This window comes from Artemia sp. Qi Xiang Cuo, chromosome 5 (assembly GCF_049724085.1).
Source record: "Artemia sp. Qi Xiang Cuo chromosome 5, ASM4972408v1, whole genome shotgun sequence".
Lineage (NCBI taxonomy): Eukaryota > Metazoa > Arthropoda > Branchiopoda > Anostraca > Artemiidae > Artemia > Artemia sp. Qi Xiang Cuo.
In genome coordinates, this window is record NC_142798.1 from 32,187,404 (window position 1) to 32,204,350 (window position 16,947).

General features: G+C 35.5%; 1 protein-coding gene across 2 annotated transcripts in view; it reads left to right on the plus strand.

The window, feature by feature from the left end:
• The window catches only part of Nos (Nitric oxide synthase), a 614,880-nt gene that overhangs the window by 438,862 nt on the left and 159,071 nt on the right, over positions 1-16,947 (plus strand). For both annotated transcript variants that reach the window (XM_089089493.1, XM_089089494.1), the window contains exons 13-15: positions 4,080-4,184; positions 8,013-8,083; positions 11,062-11,208. In XM_089089493.1, coding sequence (XP_088945619.1) covers positions 4,080-4,184; positions 8,013-8,083; positions 11,062-11,208 — 323 coding nt within the window. The remainder of the gene's footprint in view (positions 1-4,079; positions 4,185-8,012; positions 8,084-11,061; positions 11,209-16,947) is intronic.

A 16,947-nucleotide genomic window follows, 5' to 3' on the forward strand; every position in this document is an offset into this window, starting at 1 on the left:
TTGGAACAGTACCTCCTATCTTCAAAAAGTCACTTTATTTTTCAGAATTTTTCCATTTTATCCGCAGAGCATAACTTTTCTTAACGAAACTTCCCCTATTCATGCGTACTTGCCTGGATATGCGTTTTTTTTAAATACAAACTGGCGAAAAACGTTGGTACGCAGTAAAATAACAATAGTACCCTAATCGAAATTGGAGGTATCTTCTTTTTTCGGCTTATTGTCAATTCTGCATTGACAATAATAATTTGAAGGTGATTGGCTATAAGCCTACAGATCAACAAGAATTGAGTTTTGGATCACCAACCAAAACCAATTTGCATAATCCTAATGCCAGACGAAATTATATTTTGGCGATGTGATTGTAGATTTAAACAACTACCATGAAGAGTCTTCAAAACCAAAACAAACAGACGTTACAATACACAGGAGCAGGGTTAACTTTCCTTAAGTTTTTGAAAGGCTAGCGACAACTGATACGGGAAAACAATCGTGTGGAAGCAATCTGGTTTACATTCGTCAAAACCTAGAAGACGGTTGACTTAGGAGACGGTTGTACAAAAAAAACAAGGACCACATTGAAAAACCCAAGAGTGAAAGCAGTAAATTAGGGTAGATGTTCAGAAAAAATTGTTATCACCAATTTTAAATATTTAGTTCTGTTTATCGATACTTGTTTAAGCATGTTTCTATAGCTGCCTATCTTTTCCCAGCACAAAACATAGACAAACTGTTTTTTATGTTATTGGACCTGAAAGTACCGTTTTAGAGGATTCTGGACAGGGATAGAGGATCCCTGTATCCTAACAATTCAGTTTGTTTGCTTGACTTGTACTACAATACGAGGATTAAATTGGTAGCATTATAATGTGCTTCATTTGTTAGTAAATAAAGTGGGTGTAACATTAAATGGGTGTGTACCACTTATGGGAGGGTTAGCTGTCCGAAAAAAAAAAAATTAAAATAGCTATGTTTGTTTACTAAACTAAAGAGGCTCCCTAGCACTAAAACAACCCAAATTAAAACTACCCAGATTGCGTATCAAGGAGAGCTTAAATGTGGAACTGCGAAAACTTCCATCGATATATTTGGCACGGACGCACGCGTACGAGAATAACACTGCTGCGGTTAAGGTAGAAAATGAGGTTAGCAGATGGTTTTGTATTAAATCAGGAGTTAAGCAGGGTTGTGTTCTATCCCCCTTTATATGAATTACTTTGATGGACTTTGTCTTAAGGAGCACAGGAAAGGTAATGGGAGATCACGGAATTAAATGGGGAGGAAATAGTCTCCTGGACTTAGATTATACTGATGATTTAAGCATCCTAGATGAAAGTGCGAGCAAAATGAATGAACTTATAGAGATTTTGAGAGTTCAGGGTGCTAGAATAGGCTTGGAAATTAATGTTAAGAAGACTAAGTCACTAAGGCTAGGAATAAGTGAAGATGAAAAGGTGAGGCTGGGTAAGGGAAAGATTGATAAGGTGGGCAGCTTCACTTACCTTTGTAGTATTATTAGTAAAGATGGTGGGAGCAGTGAAGATGTTAAAAGTAGAATAGCCAAGGCTTAGGGTTTTTTTCAGTAAGAAAAAGTTTGGAAGAATAGAAAAATAAGTCTGCAAACCAAGATTAGAATATTAGAAGCTACAGTGATGACAGAGGACAAATATGACTCTGAAGCAGGGGCGCTCCGAAAAGCGGGTGAAGATTATCTAGATGTTTTCCAGAGAAATTGCTTACGGATTATTCTGGGTACCCGGCTGACTAACCGTATTTCAAACAGTAGACTATACGAAAAATCTGGTTCAATCCCGCTTTCTAGGGCTATAATGAAAGAAAGGTTGAGATGGCTAGGGCACGTTGTGCGGATGAAGGATGAAAGATTGCCGAAGATTATCCTTTTCGGCCAACCGTCTAGGGCTGAAGGGAAAGCAGGCCGTCCTCGTCTGGGGTGGGGGGAAGTCATAAAGAAAGATTTTTAAAGGATATGGGAACTTCCTGGGAGGGCTAAAAGGGAAGCTTTGAATAGATTGGGATGGAGGAGGAGCGTGCGTAGCTGTATTGGCCTCAGGCGGCTTGGTGCTGCTGTGAGTTGTTAGTAGTAGTAGTAGTAAGGTAAAGGTAAAAAATACAACATTGGACTTTACAGTCCCTACCGGCAGTTCTGATCTCTGTTTCTTGGCCCTTCAGCCAGGAAGTGCAATGGGGGGCTGGGAGCAAAACCATCCTGTGCTTTCGCACCTCTTTCCTATTAGTAGTAGTAGTAGTAGTAGTAGTATGACAAATTGAATGCGCAACTAAGATGAACAAATCGATTTGTTTTGACTGTAGTATACGGAAAAGGAATTTACACTCTCTCCGTCCTTCGTCCAAAGATGGATAGTAGCTTTATCAGAATCAGGTACGGTACTGGAATATAAGTAGCCTTCTGCACATAGCAACGTTTTGATTCAGAAGAGACTTTCTGCTTTCGCCCAGACCCTATACGCTTGTATCGGAAATGCAACGGTCTTGAGGATCCCCTGACTGTTGAAAAATCTGTTAGTTTAAAAACTGCTCTGAGTTCACACTAGGCTTAGGGCGAAATGAAAATTAAAGGAAATACACCACAGAATAAAGTTTAAGTCCCGTATTTGTTCTGTATTGTGATCAGTTTTTGATGATTATTTTCTATACAGTCACCATTTTTTTTTTATCTGATTCGGGTTTTGGCACAGACTTTAAATATCGAAACCCCTGATGATTACACAGCAAAGGACTGACCGAAATATCGCTTCAGAGAAGAATTGGCACCTCAAAATCCATAACTGCAGTTGAGCTTACACACTCTCATCGAATTATGACCAACAACCAGCCTAGTCTGAAAAATTATCTTACACAAGTTACTTTCATAATAAGTACCCCTCTGTTATAAGTTATACTATACTGGCAACAGAGTCTGTCGGGCGACAGGAGTAAAAATAAAAAAAGAAAGTATACCCTCTTGAAAGGATTAGAATAGATATGTTCTAAGACCACACTGACTGTACATGGCACTTGACAAAAAATGAAAAAAAATACAAAACCAAGAAAACGAAGGTGATTTTCAAGCAGTGAAAAAAAAACGAAACGAAATGACAAAAGTGGATGTTTCGGTAGGGAACTCTATAAAGCCGTCTTCAGTGCTAAAAAAACTAACCTTTTGAAGCGAACATTAATAAAGCAGGAGAAATACTGAATCAAACAAGCAAAAAAAGCCAGTATAAATAAACAGCTTTTGACAAATTAGATTGGTCAAGGATTCTCTCTCTAGCGATTAACTTAACTTGTCTACTGACCTAGTCTTTACCTAGTTTTATTTGTATGGTCAAATAATTTTCATTTAAGATGAGAAAGAATTTTACTTGATTCTTTTTGGATTAAGCTATCGTAACCTGGGTTTATAGGAATATATTTAGTATCTCTATTTAAAGCAAGGTTACTATTGACGTATTTTTACTATTTACTACTTTATTACTATTTACATATTTTTCAATAATTGCCTCTCTAAAAGATTGTGGTAAACAATTTACTGTGGAAATTAAAATAAATTCGTCTAAAAGAACAAAATGGTTTGGATGCACAAAAACATGGAGGGCCAAGAGAGATTCAAACTCTTAATTTTTTTTTCAGATTTTAGAGATTTATCCCCGTCATTTCCTTATTGTTTTTTATATTAGGTTTTTCTTTATATAGTTCCTTGTTTTTTTTTTTAATAAATGAGGATTAGAATTCGTGGTACCTGGGATTGGAAGCTAACTGACTCTGATTTTACAATGAAGAAATACTTGATTCAGGTACCCATTGCGTAAAGTCACGTGATCGTTATATGATTAGTGATTGGCTAGATGTTGCTAAAATAACAGGTTATATAGGTAGAAGATTAGTTTCAAAGGGTAAAGGCTGTTTTAAGGAACATAAATTTATTAACAGTCCTTACATACTGTTTATAAACAGTATTAAATTATGTCTTAACATAATTATGGTAAATTATATGCTATTTTAGGTAATATTTAATATGTTATTTATTTAAATACCATTCACTCTATGTACAATTGTAGGTAAAATGTATGGACGATTATGATATTGCTGAGATTGAGCACGAAAACATTGTTCTGGTTGTCTGTTCAACATTTGGCAACGGGGATCCCCCCGAAAATGGAGAGGTAAGATCCTAGAAATTAATTCAGAACTTTATCTGAAATGCCAAAGAGGCTATCAGAAAGGCATGAAAAAACAATTAAGAAAATACTCAAGGTTGCTATAAAAATATATATCGGTATGTTTTTAATTAGATATAAATTAGAAAACCTTCCAAAATAATGTGTATTAAAAATGCTTCTTAGACGTTACTACACTAAGACCTACTAACATTATTGTGGGAAATTTTGGGAAAAGATTTAGAATCAACTGTTTGAGAGATTTGATTCAAGAACTAGTCTGAAGTTTGGCTGAAATGCTAGATCTGCACCTAATGAAGACACAGAAAATATCATAGATTAAACAAAAAAAAACGCACTTGAAAAAAAGATTATGTTTTTGAATATAGCATAAATAAACGCTTGAAAACCTTCCTAGGCCATTATATGTGTTTTATATTCAATTATATCAACCTTTATTAACTATATCAACTTAATATCAACTTTGTAAAAACACTTTAAAAGCTACTCCTAAAACATTTCAGTTGATGGGAAAATTGTGGAAACAGATTTAGAATCAATAGTTTGTAAGATTTTTTGGCATCAAAAGTCCACCTAAAAACACAGAGGTAAGGACGCAGATTTATCAATAACTAGAAAATGTTTAAAAGCTGCAATGGTATTTTGAATAAGTTGTTTTGGTTTTTCAAGACGCAGCTCATAACAGTACTTTATCTCAAACTTTGTCAACTTATATCTTTCTATTTTGTAATTATTTCCTGCATCAGAGAAGCTGTTCCTCACTGTAATGCTATTAAATAAAAACAAACAAGTTTTTTCAACTGAAAGTAAGGAGCAACATTAAAACTCAAACAGAAATTATTACGTATATGAGGGGTGTCGCTCCCTCGTTAATACCTCGCTCTTTACGCTACAGTTCGAATTTTGTCACAATACCTTAAGAATGACTCCGGAATCACAAAGGCCGTTTAATTAGAATAAATAGCTCTTTTAAAAGTGCTAAAAAAAAATCCTCATATACGTAATAATTTATGTTCGCTTTAAGTTTTAATGTTGTACCTTACTTTCAGTTGAAAAAACGTGTTTTTTTTGTTTTGTTTTTTAATTTCTGATCGTTCTTTAAATAGTGCTGGGAAATCCGGCTCCCCCTCCATAGAAAATTCCCTTCCCCAGAAAAAGTCCTCCAGGGAAAAATCCTCCCGCGTAACCCCCAGACCTCCACAAGAAAAATCGCCCCCCAAAACGTCTGTATGTTTCTCAATAACCAATACTATATACAAACAATCGGCGAAGTTCAGAACTTGCAGCCCTTCCGCCGGGGACTCTAGGGTGTTGAGTCATCCTCAAGGACACAGTTATTAAATTTTTCGGCTATGCTGAGGAAAATGGCTATCTCAAAGTTTTGATTGGGTGACTTTGGGAAAAAATGAACGTGGGAGGGGGGCTAGCTGCCGTCCAACATTTTTGGTCACCTAAAAAGGGAACTAGAAATTTTGATTTCCGATGAAATGAACCCTTTTACGATCTTCTACGATCGCTGGTTCAATATGATCACCCCTGGGGAAAAACAAACAAAATAAAATCAAATAAACACGCATCCATGATTTTTCTTCTGGCAAAAAATACAAAATTCCACATTTTTGTGCATAGTAGTTCGAAATCTCTACAGCAGGGTTCTCTGGTATTCTGAATCTGACGGAGTGATTTTCATCAAGATCACTTGATTTTTTGGGGGTGTTTTCCCTCTTTTTCAAAACTGGACAAACTTTCTCAGGCTAATAATTTTTGATGGGTAACATTAAATTTGATGAATTTTACATATTTTGAATAAGCATCGAAGTTCGATTCTTTTGATGTATCTATTGTTATGAAGACTCTGTTTCTTAGAGTTTCGGTCAATATTGAGCCGCATCGCTCCTTACTTATAGTTCGTTACCACGAACTGTTTGATGCTGGGAGATAAACAGAAAGAAAACTGGGTGCTCAGTTTCTCCCAAGGTAAAGAGTAAGCTAGGAGTCATTCTTTTCAAGTATGCTCTTTATTGTGACTGTTAAACCCCAGTTCAAAACAAAAGGCATAAGAAAAATGTTTAAGGAAAATGCTTTACTTTCAATAATAAGAAATGGACCATTAAAAGAAAAACACTAATTTTCTTCTCATCCCCAATTCCTAATGCATGTTCTTTTTCTTCTTTTTCCCGGCACGTACAGCTTCAGAATTCAAATAAGCTAACAAAGTTAAGGAACATTTTTACGTAATTTTGCTCCTAAACAGTATATTTAAGCTCACGTTCCATGCCAGCCTTGTTTTTTCATTGCTCCCAAAATGGATTAAAGATTGACATTTTGGTAAAAGCCTCCACAATAAAATTTATTAAAAAAGATGGTGTTAATTTTACCAACCTATTTCTGCATTTTCACCATGAAGAATATTATCATTGCCTACTATTAACACAGATAGGTGCCTTCTGAAAAACGCGTTGTGGTGCGTATTTCGTACAGCATAGCCGCAGTGGTGAAACCGTATTGTCTGTTCACATGCGAACTCAGAAAATAGCCTACGATTCAGAGCTAACATATAAAATTTATAGAGCGAGATTACGAAGCGTTAGCTGACCTTTGTCAAAAAGAAAAAGAGCAGGTGGCAGGACAGAGATAGAAAAATTTTGTCTAATATTTAAAAATATCTTGTGGGCTTTGGGCAGCTTTGGTGAATTCTCTGCTGTTAAAACAATAAAATGGCTTTCGCTTAGTGCACCACATCTTAACCTGTCAAATTGATTTATAGTAACAGTGAAACCGCTACTGTTTTACTTGCTTCATTCTGTTCTCGCTAGAGTCAGTATACAGTAGAGGCAATCATATTTTAGTTAAGTGCCTGCTCAATAGGCTTAAGGGGTATCAAAATCGAAAGTGTAACCTCGTAAAATTGGCTTCCAAACCTGACGACATAAATTGGGAAGGCTTTCAAGAATATTTTTTAAGTGTAAACGTTACAATGAAAGATGAATATCAGAGGAGGGTCCACCCCCTTCATTTGACACTAATACCAACTTTCGCGTTGATTCAAGAACCAATTTATTAGGACCGTCAAGATGCATGTCAATTAGTAATTAGTGGAAAAACTGATTTTCAACGGAATGCATCGAGGTAAAAATGTGTCCAAAAAAGGCTCAAATGTAGAAATACGAAAAGAAGACGGAAATGGGTTCTGATCATCGCAGTGCACAAACTCCCTTAAAACAAAAGAGATTCTAAAGGTTTTCAAAATGATAGTCATTTGAAAACCTTTAAATATAAAGATGTAAAAGAAGTGGATATATTTATTATCACAAGCTATCGCAGCCTACTACTAGTATATGGTTGTAAAAGTGCATCTACAAATGACTGATTTTTACCAAAAGACAGTGATCTTGAAAATACCCTAGTCACTTCAATGTGACTGTTTCAAAATTTTCCATGATTTTCAAATAGTTCCCGTATTTTTATTTGTTTTGGCAAATAAATCCCTCTACTCCCTGAAAAAAACTACATAGGCTACTTATTAATTGAGAGTTGTATTGGTCAGTCATAAATTAGTTTGTATTAGAGATGATTCTTCGCTACGTTTTTATGAATATTTCTATATTTCATTTTAACATTGTTAGATCTATTTGTCCTGCAAATTATTATTTGACATAAAATATTAAATGAAGAACTGGAGTTTTCTTGACATCTTTCTTTCTTAATATGGCATTTTCCTTCAGCTAAGCTTTATATTTCTAGTAAAATAACAAACTTTGGACGAATCATTGCTTAAACACTTTTATTATAAATTTTATTTTTACATTGCAGAGATTTGCTCGGGAACTAATTACCATGAAGCTTGGACATGACCGCGAAGAAATCGGTAGCATTGAGAGGTCGTAAGTGGAAAACATTTTTTAATAATTTCTTTTTCTTATTTGTTTTATCTTTTTATACATTTTTCTTCAAGGTCAAAATTAGTTAGCAAATTTTTTCACAAATAATCATTAAAAATTTTGAGACTGAGTTTATTAGTGTCTTTCTTACAAATGGACTACACTCTCATTAGAAAGTAATTCTCAAGATTTTGACAGAGCAGAGCAAACAAATTGTATCTCAAAGAATACAGCTTACAAGAGTAAAAACTGGCACTAGTGTCATAAAATTACCAGCCCCATCTAGCATTAGAGAATTTTGTTCCTTTTCGGCCTACCCTGGACTGCTGCATTCTGGTTTTTCAGATGATTTAAAGCGTAGGGGAGGGCAAAAAAAGCGGAGTTATGTCATCATGAGGCTTAATAGCTTGAAGTCAACTAGCCTGCTTAACTTTCCAAGACTCTCTCAAGCTAACCTAGGTCTGATATGTGGAGACTTAACTTCGATTTAAAATAATTCCTGGAAAGAAATAAAAGGCAGCTCGCTTAAAGAAAAGTTTCGCTCGAAATCCTATAATATTGTAGATTAATTATATCAATTACCCATTTTTTTCTACTTTTTTTTTGTAAAGTCGCCTGACGCTACACACTCGCTGACACTAGCAGGTTTTAATGTCATTCAAGTTTAAAATTTTTTCTGCTGACATAACATGTAGGGGGCGTAAATGCCTAAATATAGTTTTAAAAATTCCAATGAGCTGCTAATGGCAAGTACGGGATGCTGCAAGTTTTGGTAGCTATAGGCTGAAGGTAGTCTAAGCTCCACTAGACCTGCTGAATTTTTAGCAAGTGCTCATAGTCCCTTAATCATTTAAGCTTTTGTGTTTTTAATTCTATCCAGCGATTCTTCAGAGTAGTGGTGTAATTTTCTTCAAAACCCTGGGGGGGGGGGGGGCAAAGTTGGATCCAATTTTCCCAAATAAAGTGAAAATGGATAATGAAAACTGAAAAATGAGCCATATAGTAACAAAAAGAGTAAAGATATACTATAGAAAACTGATCCATTCCTGTGGATGCTTGAACTATGCAGGCTTATCTAGTTGTGACAGGATTTTTGGAGAAACTAAATTTCAGCTGGGAGGGGGGTAAACTGGGATCTGTGGGGAGGTCAAACTGAAATCTGGAAGGGGCAGTTGTCCCTCCTGTCCAACAGCAAATAACGCCCCTGCTGCTGAGTAGTGCAGCCATTGTGTAGAAAATTGGTGAAGGCCTCTTGCAGATCAGCTTTTTCTCTCCGTTTTTTTTTCAAGTTTGATGCAATCAGCTTGAGCATTGGAGGGCTTTCCGAAATAGTGTGTTGTAGTTAGTTGTTATTAGTCCTCTCAGTGAAGGTTTAATTGATTTTTTTTTCTCAAAAAGTCATAACTTAAACTTCTAAGGTAATTCCCTCCTTATTTTTATAGGGAGGGCATTCCCTCCCTTATATAAAATAAATTCTGCTTTTCTTAAGTTTTGATGCTGCTTTTTGCTTTTATTTAATTAAAACACATGTTTTATCATACAAAACCCAATGTATTAAAAGGTTAGTGTGAAAATATCACAAAAAAAAAAGAAAAATAAACTTGGAATGAAGAAAAATGGTCTTTAAGAAGGAAAAGGAAAAACAAATGTCTTAAGAAAAGAAGCAAAAAGTTGGACGAAAAGTGAAGAACTAGGACTTTTTGCTAGTTTATAAAGTTATTGGGCTAGGTGAATGGAAATTTCAGGAATCTAGTTTATAGCCGAATATAGCGAAAGGGTGTTTTTTCAAGCCCGAAGCTGCGGCACATCCTTGTGTGCGCTTGCTGCGTCCTACCAGAACTACCCATAAAAAAAAATGACACTACAAACCAGAGTGTTTCTCTCGCAACATAAGTATAGGATGTGGGTCTGTTTTTGAAAGTTTCATGGACGTAGCCCTAAAAATTATCCAATTTCGTGAAACTTCAGCGTCTAGGAGGTGGGCACTCGGAAAACTATTCACTAATCTAGGCAGTAGGTCGGTTCCAGGCTATTTTATTGCTAGTCACAACAAATATGCGAGTTGATAAGATATGTTTCTGTTTCATCTCTTATCAAAAAATGTTATCGTGAAGTTTTTGTTTTATAGTTGAATAATTTGATAATGGTATGTTGAGTGGCGGTTTACATTATCAGGGGTACATAAGCCACTTAGCAAATTTTGTAGAAAAAAATAGCGATATTGTTTGAAAACGACAAGGCTTTCAATTTTTGGCGGGTGTGGTTGGTACAAATTTTGGTGTGGTTACCTAGGTCCTCTCTTTGGCTTTTTCACACACCGATGTTTTTAACATATAAACTTTTTTTTTTGAAATAAAAACTTTGAAGAATATTTTGACAAAAGTGAAACACGTTTTAAAGAAGAATACATTTAAATCTTTGACAGACAAGTTTGATTAAAAACGAAAGATCAGACGAAAAATTAGGGATCAGGTACCAGTTATGACTTTACTGAAAAAATAATCTAAAGAAAATCTGTTTATGAGTGTTTGTTGTGTTAATATAAAGTAGTTATTTCAATTCTAAACTTAAATAGAAATTTAATCAAAATTTGGGTTATTTTATCCCCCAATACAGTTAAAACAGTCACTATGAAAAATTTACATCCACATGCATAAAATTAGGGAGGAGGGATCAAAATATTTTTAAAGGCAAATGATTTGTTATATTGAAATAAAATATGCTATTGTGTTCAAATATTTGTGTTTTGAAAATGTCTTACATCAACAAAAGTAGTACAGAGAGGATGAGACGGATCCGTCTGTCCTTTTTTTATGCATGCACTGTTGATAAGCAGTTTTTTGCGTCAGTAAGTAAGCTCATTCCGGGGCATATTCTTATTAATTGAATTTTTGTAACGCAAAAAATACTGCTAGTCCTTGTGGCTAATCTTTGGCATTTATCTGTCTCACAGTCTTCTCATTTACGTCATTTATTTACAGGAGAAAGGATACAAGAGCAATGCTGAGGATGAACAGTGCTGAACCGAAACCACTGGCTTTTGAAAGACTTTGCTCTGTTATCAGTGTGGCAAGCATAGCTTCTGATGTCACTAATGAAGATCCTCCACTTCCATTAAGCAATGTTAGGTAGGCCATATAGCTAATTATACTGTTTTTAGCCAAAGATCTTGTCTCACCCGACAAGCATAAAAATTGAAGTAAAACCATAGCGTTTGCGTTTTATGTCAGGACAGGAGAAAAAAACAATATGTCCTTCCTTTGAAAATTCTAGGTCCCTTCCCCCCCCCCCTAAAAAAGAACAGCTTTTCCTGAAAGGTCCATTTTGATTCCTGAGCCTTGTGAGAAGACATAATATGCTTACAAATCAATAAATACTTACTCACAAATAAGTGTAAGTAAGGAGCGACTCGGCACAATAGTAACCAAAACTCTAAAAAACGGTATTCTAATATCAATAGATACATCAAATCAAATCATCTAAGTATGAAATGTGTCACCTTTTACAGAAACTTATTGACAATATGTAATCTCAATCAAACAGTTCGTGATAACGAACTGCAGGTAAGGAGCGACTCGGCACAATAGTAACCGAAACTCTAAAAAACGGTATTCTAATATCAATAGATACATCGAAAGAATCAGCTTATTATGCTAATTACAAATATATAAGAGTCATCGAGTTTTGTGTTATCCACCAAAAGTTACGAGCCTGAAAAAGTTTGCTCGATTCTTAAAATAGGGGGCAGACACCTCCTAAATGAAAATCACATCATCAGATTCAGCATACCAGAGAGCCCTACTTTAGAAGTTTCAATCTCCTATCTGCAAAAATGTAGAATTTTTCTATTTTTGCTAGAAAACAGATAACGGATACGTGTTTATTTACTTTTTTTTCGTTAGGGATGATTGTATCGAGATGACGGTCCTAGAAGATCGAGAGAGGGCGTATTCGAACAGAAATTACAAGTTCTAGTGTCCCTTTTAACTGACAAGAATAGATTGGAGGGAAACTGGACCCTCTCCACCGCCCATTTTCCCTCAAGATTATCTGATCAAAATTTTGAGTCAACTATTTTGTTCAGTTTTGTTGAAAGATCAAATAATTAAGTCATTAGGTGTAAATGACCCCCACAGTCTGTGGAGAGAGGCCTGCAAGTTATGAAATTCACCCATTATTTACGGATAATATTTGTTATTTGGAAGTATACAGAATTTTTTTTTTTTTTTTGGGGGGGGGGGGTGCTTGCGGTGGATTTCTAAATTGAGAATATTCCTTGGGGATGGAAATTTCTGGGGGGAGGGTGAATATTCCAGGGAAAATGTTACCTGTTCATGTTCTGGAGGAATTATCCAGAGACTTTTTTCCGCGTGTTTTGATTTCTGGGAAATAATTTTCACGGAAGGAGACATTTCTGGAGTGATCAAGAAACCAATTAGAGGTTAAAGTTTTATTCAAATTTAAGAATGCTATGGAGAATTTTTCTGGCTGAATCGTCCGCAAGCAATTTTACAGCGAGGGGGATTCTCAGCGAAGATGGAACTGTCTGGAGGGAATTTGAGGGGGAGGGTGCACTTTACGTTGGATGAAATATCCACGGAGGAGTTTTCCTTGAGGGGGAGGGATATATTTCATAGAGGTTGAACCATATTTACCGGCATTATTTGAAAAAAAAAACGAACAAGAATTATTCCATATAATATATGGAATATATATTCCCTTCATATATGTCCTTACATATATCTTTACGCTAAAGTTTGACTGTTTGTCCCAATTTTTTAAGAGCGTCTTCTGAAACACGGGGCCGTTTAATCAGAATAGAAGTTTTTTTTTAAGTACTAACAGCTTTAGCGTAAGGAGCAGGGTATTGAGGAGAGGGCAATCCTTCAAATGTGGAATAAATCTGTCAAAATTAAAATGTAAATTTTGTTTCATTTTTGTATGTACAGCAAGCCAAATTCTAACTTGTATTAGTTGAAAAACTTTCAGAAATAAAATTTAAAGAACAAGTTTTTTTAACTGAAAGTAAGGAGCGACACTAAAACTTAAAACGAACAGAAATTATTTCGTATATGAAAGGGCTATCTTCTCCTCAACGCCTCGCTCTTTACGCTAAAGTTTTCCTTGTTCTAAAAAGCACTTGCTCATGCGAGATTCACGTTATAGTTTTTGGAATAGATATTTGCTGGATGGCATTTACCGACACTACCAATTATATAAAGTATATTTTTCAAATTCATATACAAGGACCACTAACTAACACTAACAACTCACTGCAGCACCAAGCCACAAGAGCTCTCTTCACACCCTCCAAAGAAGTTCCCTTTTCCTTTAAATCTTTACTTGCGACATCCTCTCACCCCATCCACAAACGACCGTCTTTTCGTTTGGCCCTAGACAGTTGCCCGACAAGGACGATTTTGGACTATGTATCATATTTCAGCCTCAGAACGTATCCTATCCCTCTCAACTTTTCTCTCATTATAGCCCTAGAAAGCGCGATTGAACCACATTTTTCGTAGAGCGTCAGTCAGTCGGATACCCATAACAATCCGTAGGCTATTTCTCTAGAAAACATCTGGCAAATCCTCATTTTTCAGAGCGCCTAAGCTTCGGAACCATATTTGACCACTATCACCACTTTAGCTTACAGGATGAGAATATAAAAGATACTTTCGAGGCCCAGTTGAATACTAAACTGGAGAGTTTAAAAATTGACAATGTAAAAGATGGATGGCATAATTTTAGGATAATATTTTGTGAAGTTGATGATGGTGTCCTAGGAAAGAAAGTTAGGAACGCAGCTAGGAATATTAGTGAAAATGCTTTATGTTTAATAGAAAAGAGAAGGGGCTTGTATAAGAATTACATGAGTGATAAATGATATGAAAATAATAGGAGTGTAAAGAACGTGGAGAAAGCATTAAAATACGAACCAAGGAAGGTTGAAATGGAGGTCATGGATAAAATTGCTGAGAATCTGGAAGATGCAGCTAGACAAGTAAAATATTGTTCTGGCATGTTATCATGGTATTCACATGATGGTAGGACAGCTAAGCTTATTGATTATGTTATCGTAAATCAAAGACTGGTGGGACCAATACAAGACACTAGGATATACAGGAATGATGCTATTGATGTTAAAATTAAATATCGCCGTCTAGTAGTGTCTGGAGTTAATTAAAGCTAAAATTTAGGAAGAGAAACCACTTTCCAAGAAGCTACGATAGGGGTAGACTCCAGAATGAGAATTTGAGAGAAACTTTCCAGGAGAAGTTGAATAATAAACTGAAAAGAATAAAATTTGACAATGCATAAGATGGATGGAACAATTTTAGGAAGATAGTTTGTTATGTCGCTGATAATGTCTTAGGGAAGAAAGTTGGGAACGTAGTTAGGAATATTAGTGTAAATGTTTTTTGTTTAATAGAGAGAAGGAGGGGCTTGCACAAGAATTATCTAAGTAAATGAACGTATGAAAATAAGAGAAATGCAAAGAAATTAGAGATAATATTAAAATCTGAACAAAGGAGGTGTGAAGTGGAGGCCATGGATAACATTGCCGAAGATTTGGAAGATGGAGCAAGACAGCATAATAGTACAGCATAATAGTGCTGGCATGTGAATAAATTGATAAGGAGCAGTGAATCTGAACTTATCCGAGTTATTAAACAGTTCGTGTAACGAACTGTAAGTAAGGAGCGACCCGGCTCAATGGTAACCGAAACTGTAGAAAACGGAATTTTGATACCAATAGATATATCAAAAGAATCAGATTTTAATGCTGATTTCAAATATATAAGTTTCATCAAGTTTAGTCCTACCAATCAAAGTTACGCGCCTGAGAAAATTTAGATGCTTTTCGAAAAAAGGGGGAAAGACCCCCTAAAAGTTATAGAACCTTAATGAAAATCATACCATCATATTCAGCGTATCAGAGATCCCTACTGCGGGGGTTTCAAGCTCCTATCTACAAAAATGTGGAATTTTGCATATTTTGCCAGAAGAAAGATCACGGATGCGTGTTTATTTGTTGTTGTTTTTTTTTTGTTTTTTTTCCATGGGTGATCGTATCGACCTAATGGTCATAGAATATCGTGGGAGGGCTCATTCGAACGTAAATTAAAAGTTCTAGTGCCCTTTTTAAGTGACCAAAAAAATGGAGGGCAACTAAGCCCCCTCCCACGCTCATTTTTTTCCCAAAGTCACTCGATCAAAATTTTGAGATAGCCATTTTGTTCAGCATGGTCGGAAATATGATAACTATGTCTTTTATGATGAATTAATCCGCCGAAGTCCCCGGGGGGAGGGCTGAAAGTTATGAACTTTACCCAATGTTAACATATAGTTTTGGTTATTGGGAAGTATACAGACGTTTTCAGGGGGGATTTTTTCTGGTGGTGGGGAAGGGGGGTGGGGGGTTATGTGGGAGGATCTTTCCATGAAGGAAGTTTTCATGGGGGAAGGGACATTGCTATGAAGGGGGCGTCGGATTTCCCAGCATTATTTTAAAAAAAGATCAGAAATTACATAAAAAAAACAAGTTTTTCAACTGAAAGTAAGGAACAACATCAAAAATTAAAACGACAGAAAACATTACGTATAAGATGGGGTTGACCCCCTAGTCAATACCTCGCTCTTTAAGCCAAAGATTTTTTAGTACTTTCATAAGAGCTATTTATTCTAATTAACGGTATTTGTGATTAAGGGGTCATTTTTAAAAAATTGTAACAAAATTCGAACTTTAGATTAAAGAGCAAGGTATCGACTAGGGGGCGAGCCCCCTAATATACGTATTAAAAATCTATGAATATAGATGTTCGTTACCTAAGTTAGTTCTTAAGTTACGTATATTTATTACTAATGCAGACGTTCGTAAATAAAATTAAACAAGTTTCGAGAAAGCTATTTAACCAAATAAAAGTAAAGTTAATATTCAAATTTTGTATTAATTATTCATGTACGGTAAGCTAAAATCAAAACCTGCATTAATTTAAAAACGTTCAAAAAATAAATAAAAAAAACAAGTTTTTTTAACTGAAAGTAAGGAACGACGTTAAAACTTAAAACGAACAGAAATTATTCCGTATATGAAAGGGGCTGTCCCCTCCTCAACGCCTCGCTCTTTACGCTAAAGTTTGACTCTTCCTCACAATTCTATTTTTTTAAATAATTAAAAGACTTTAGCGTAAAGAGCGAGGCGTTGAGGAGGGGACAGCCCCTTTCATATACGGAATAATTTCTGTTCGTTTTAAGTTTTGATGTCGCTCCTTACTTTCAGCTAAAAAAAACTTGTTTTTTTTATTTAATTAAAGATAGGAACGGGGCCACAATTAGTGATAAGAAAAGAGCTAAAGAGAGATGGGTGGAACATTTTGAGAATGTGCTGAGCCAGGATAGAGTTGCAAGAAAAGATATAGAGGAAACGAAAAAGTTTGTGACAAATTGGATGTAAAGAAAGATTTATTTTGTAAGGAAGAATTAGTGACAGTACTAAAAGGATTAAAAATAACAAGGGCCCTGGTGAAGATAGTATGGCAAATGAGTTTCTTAAATACTGTGATTATAAAGCTAGGAATGAGCTACTGATGATTATGAATATGATTTTTGAAAAGGGGGAAGTACTTAGCGATTTTGGGAGAACCCTAATTAAACCCCTGTATAAGAAAGGCTACGAGAGCGAGTGTGGTAATTATAGAGACATTAGCCTGGTTTTGTAGGCAGAAAATTACTTATTATGATGATTTTTCTAGACTTAGAGATGCTGTAGAGAAAATTTTAAGAAAAGGACAGTGCGGTTTTAGGAAGGGTAGAAGATATGTCGACCAAATCTCACTCTTAGGTCAATAACTGAGAAGTGCCTGAGT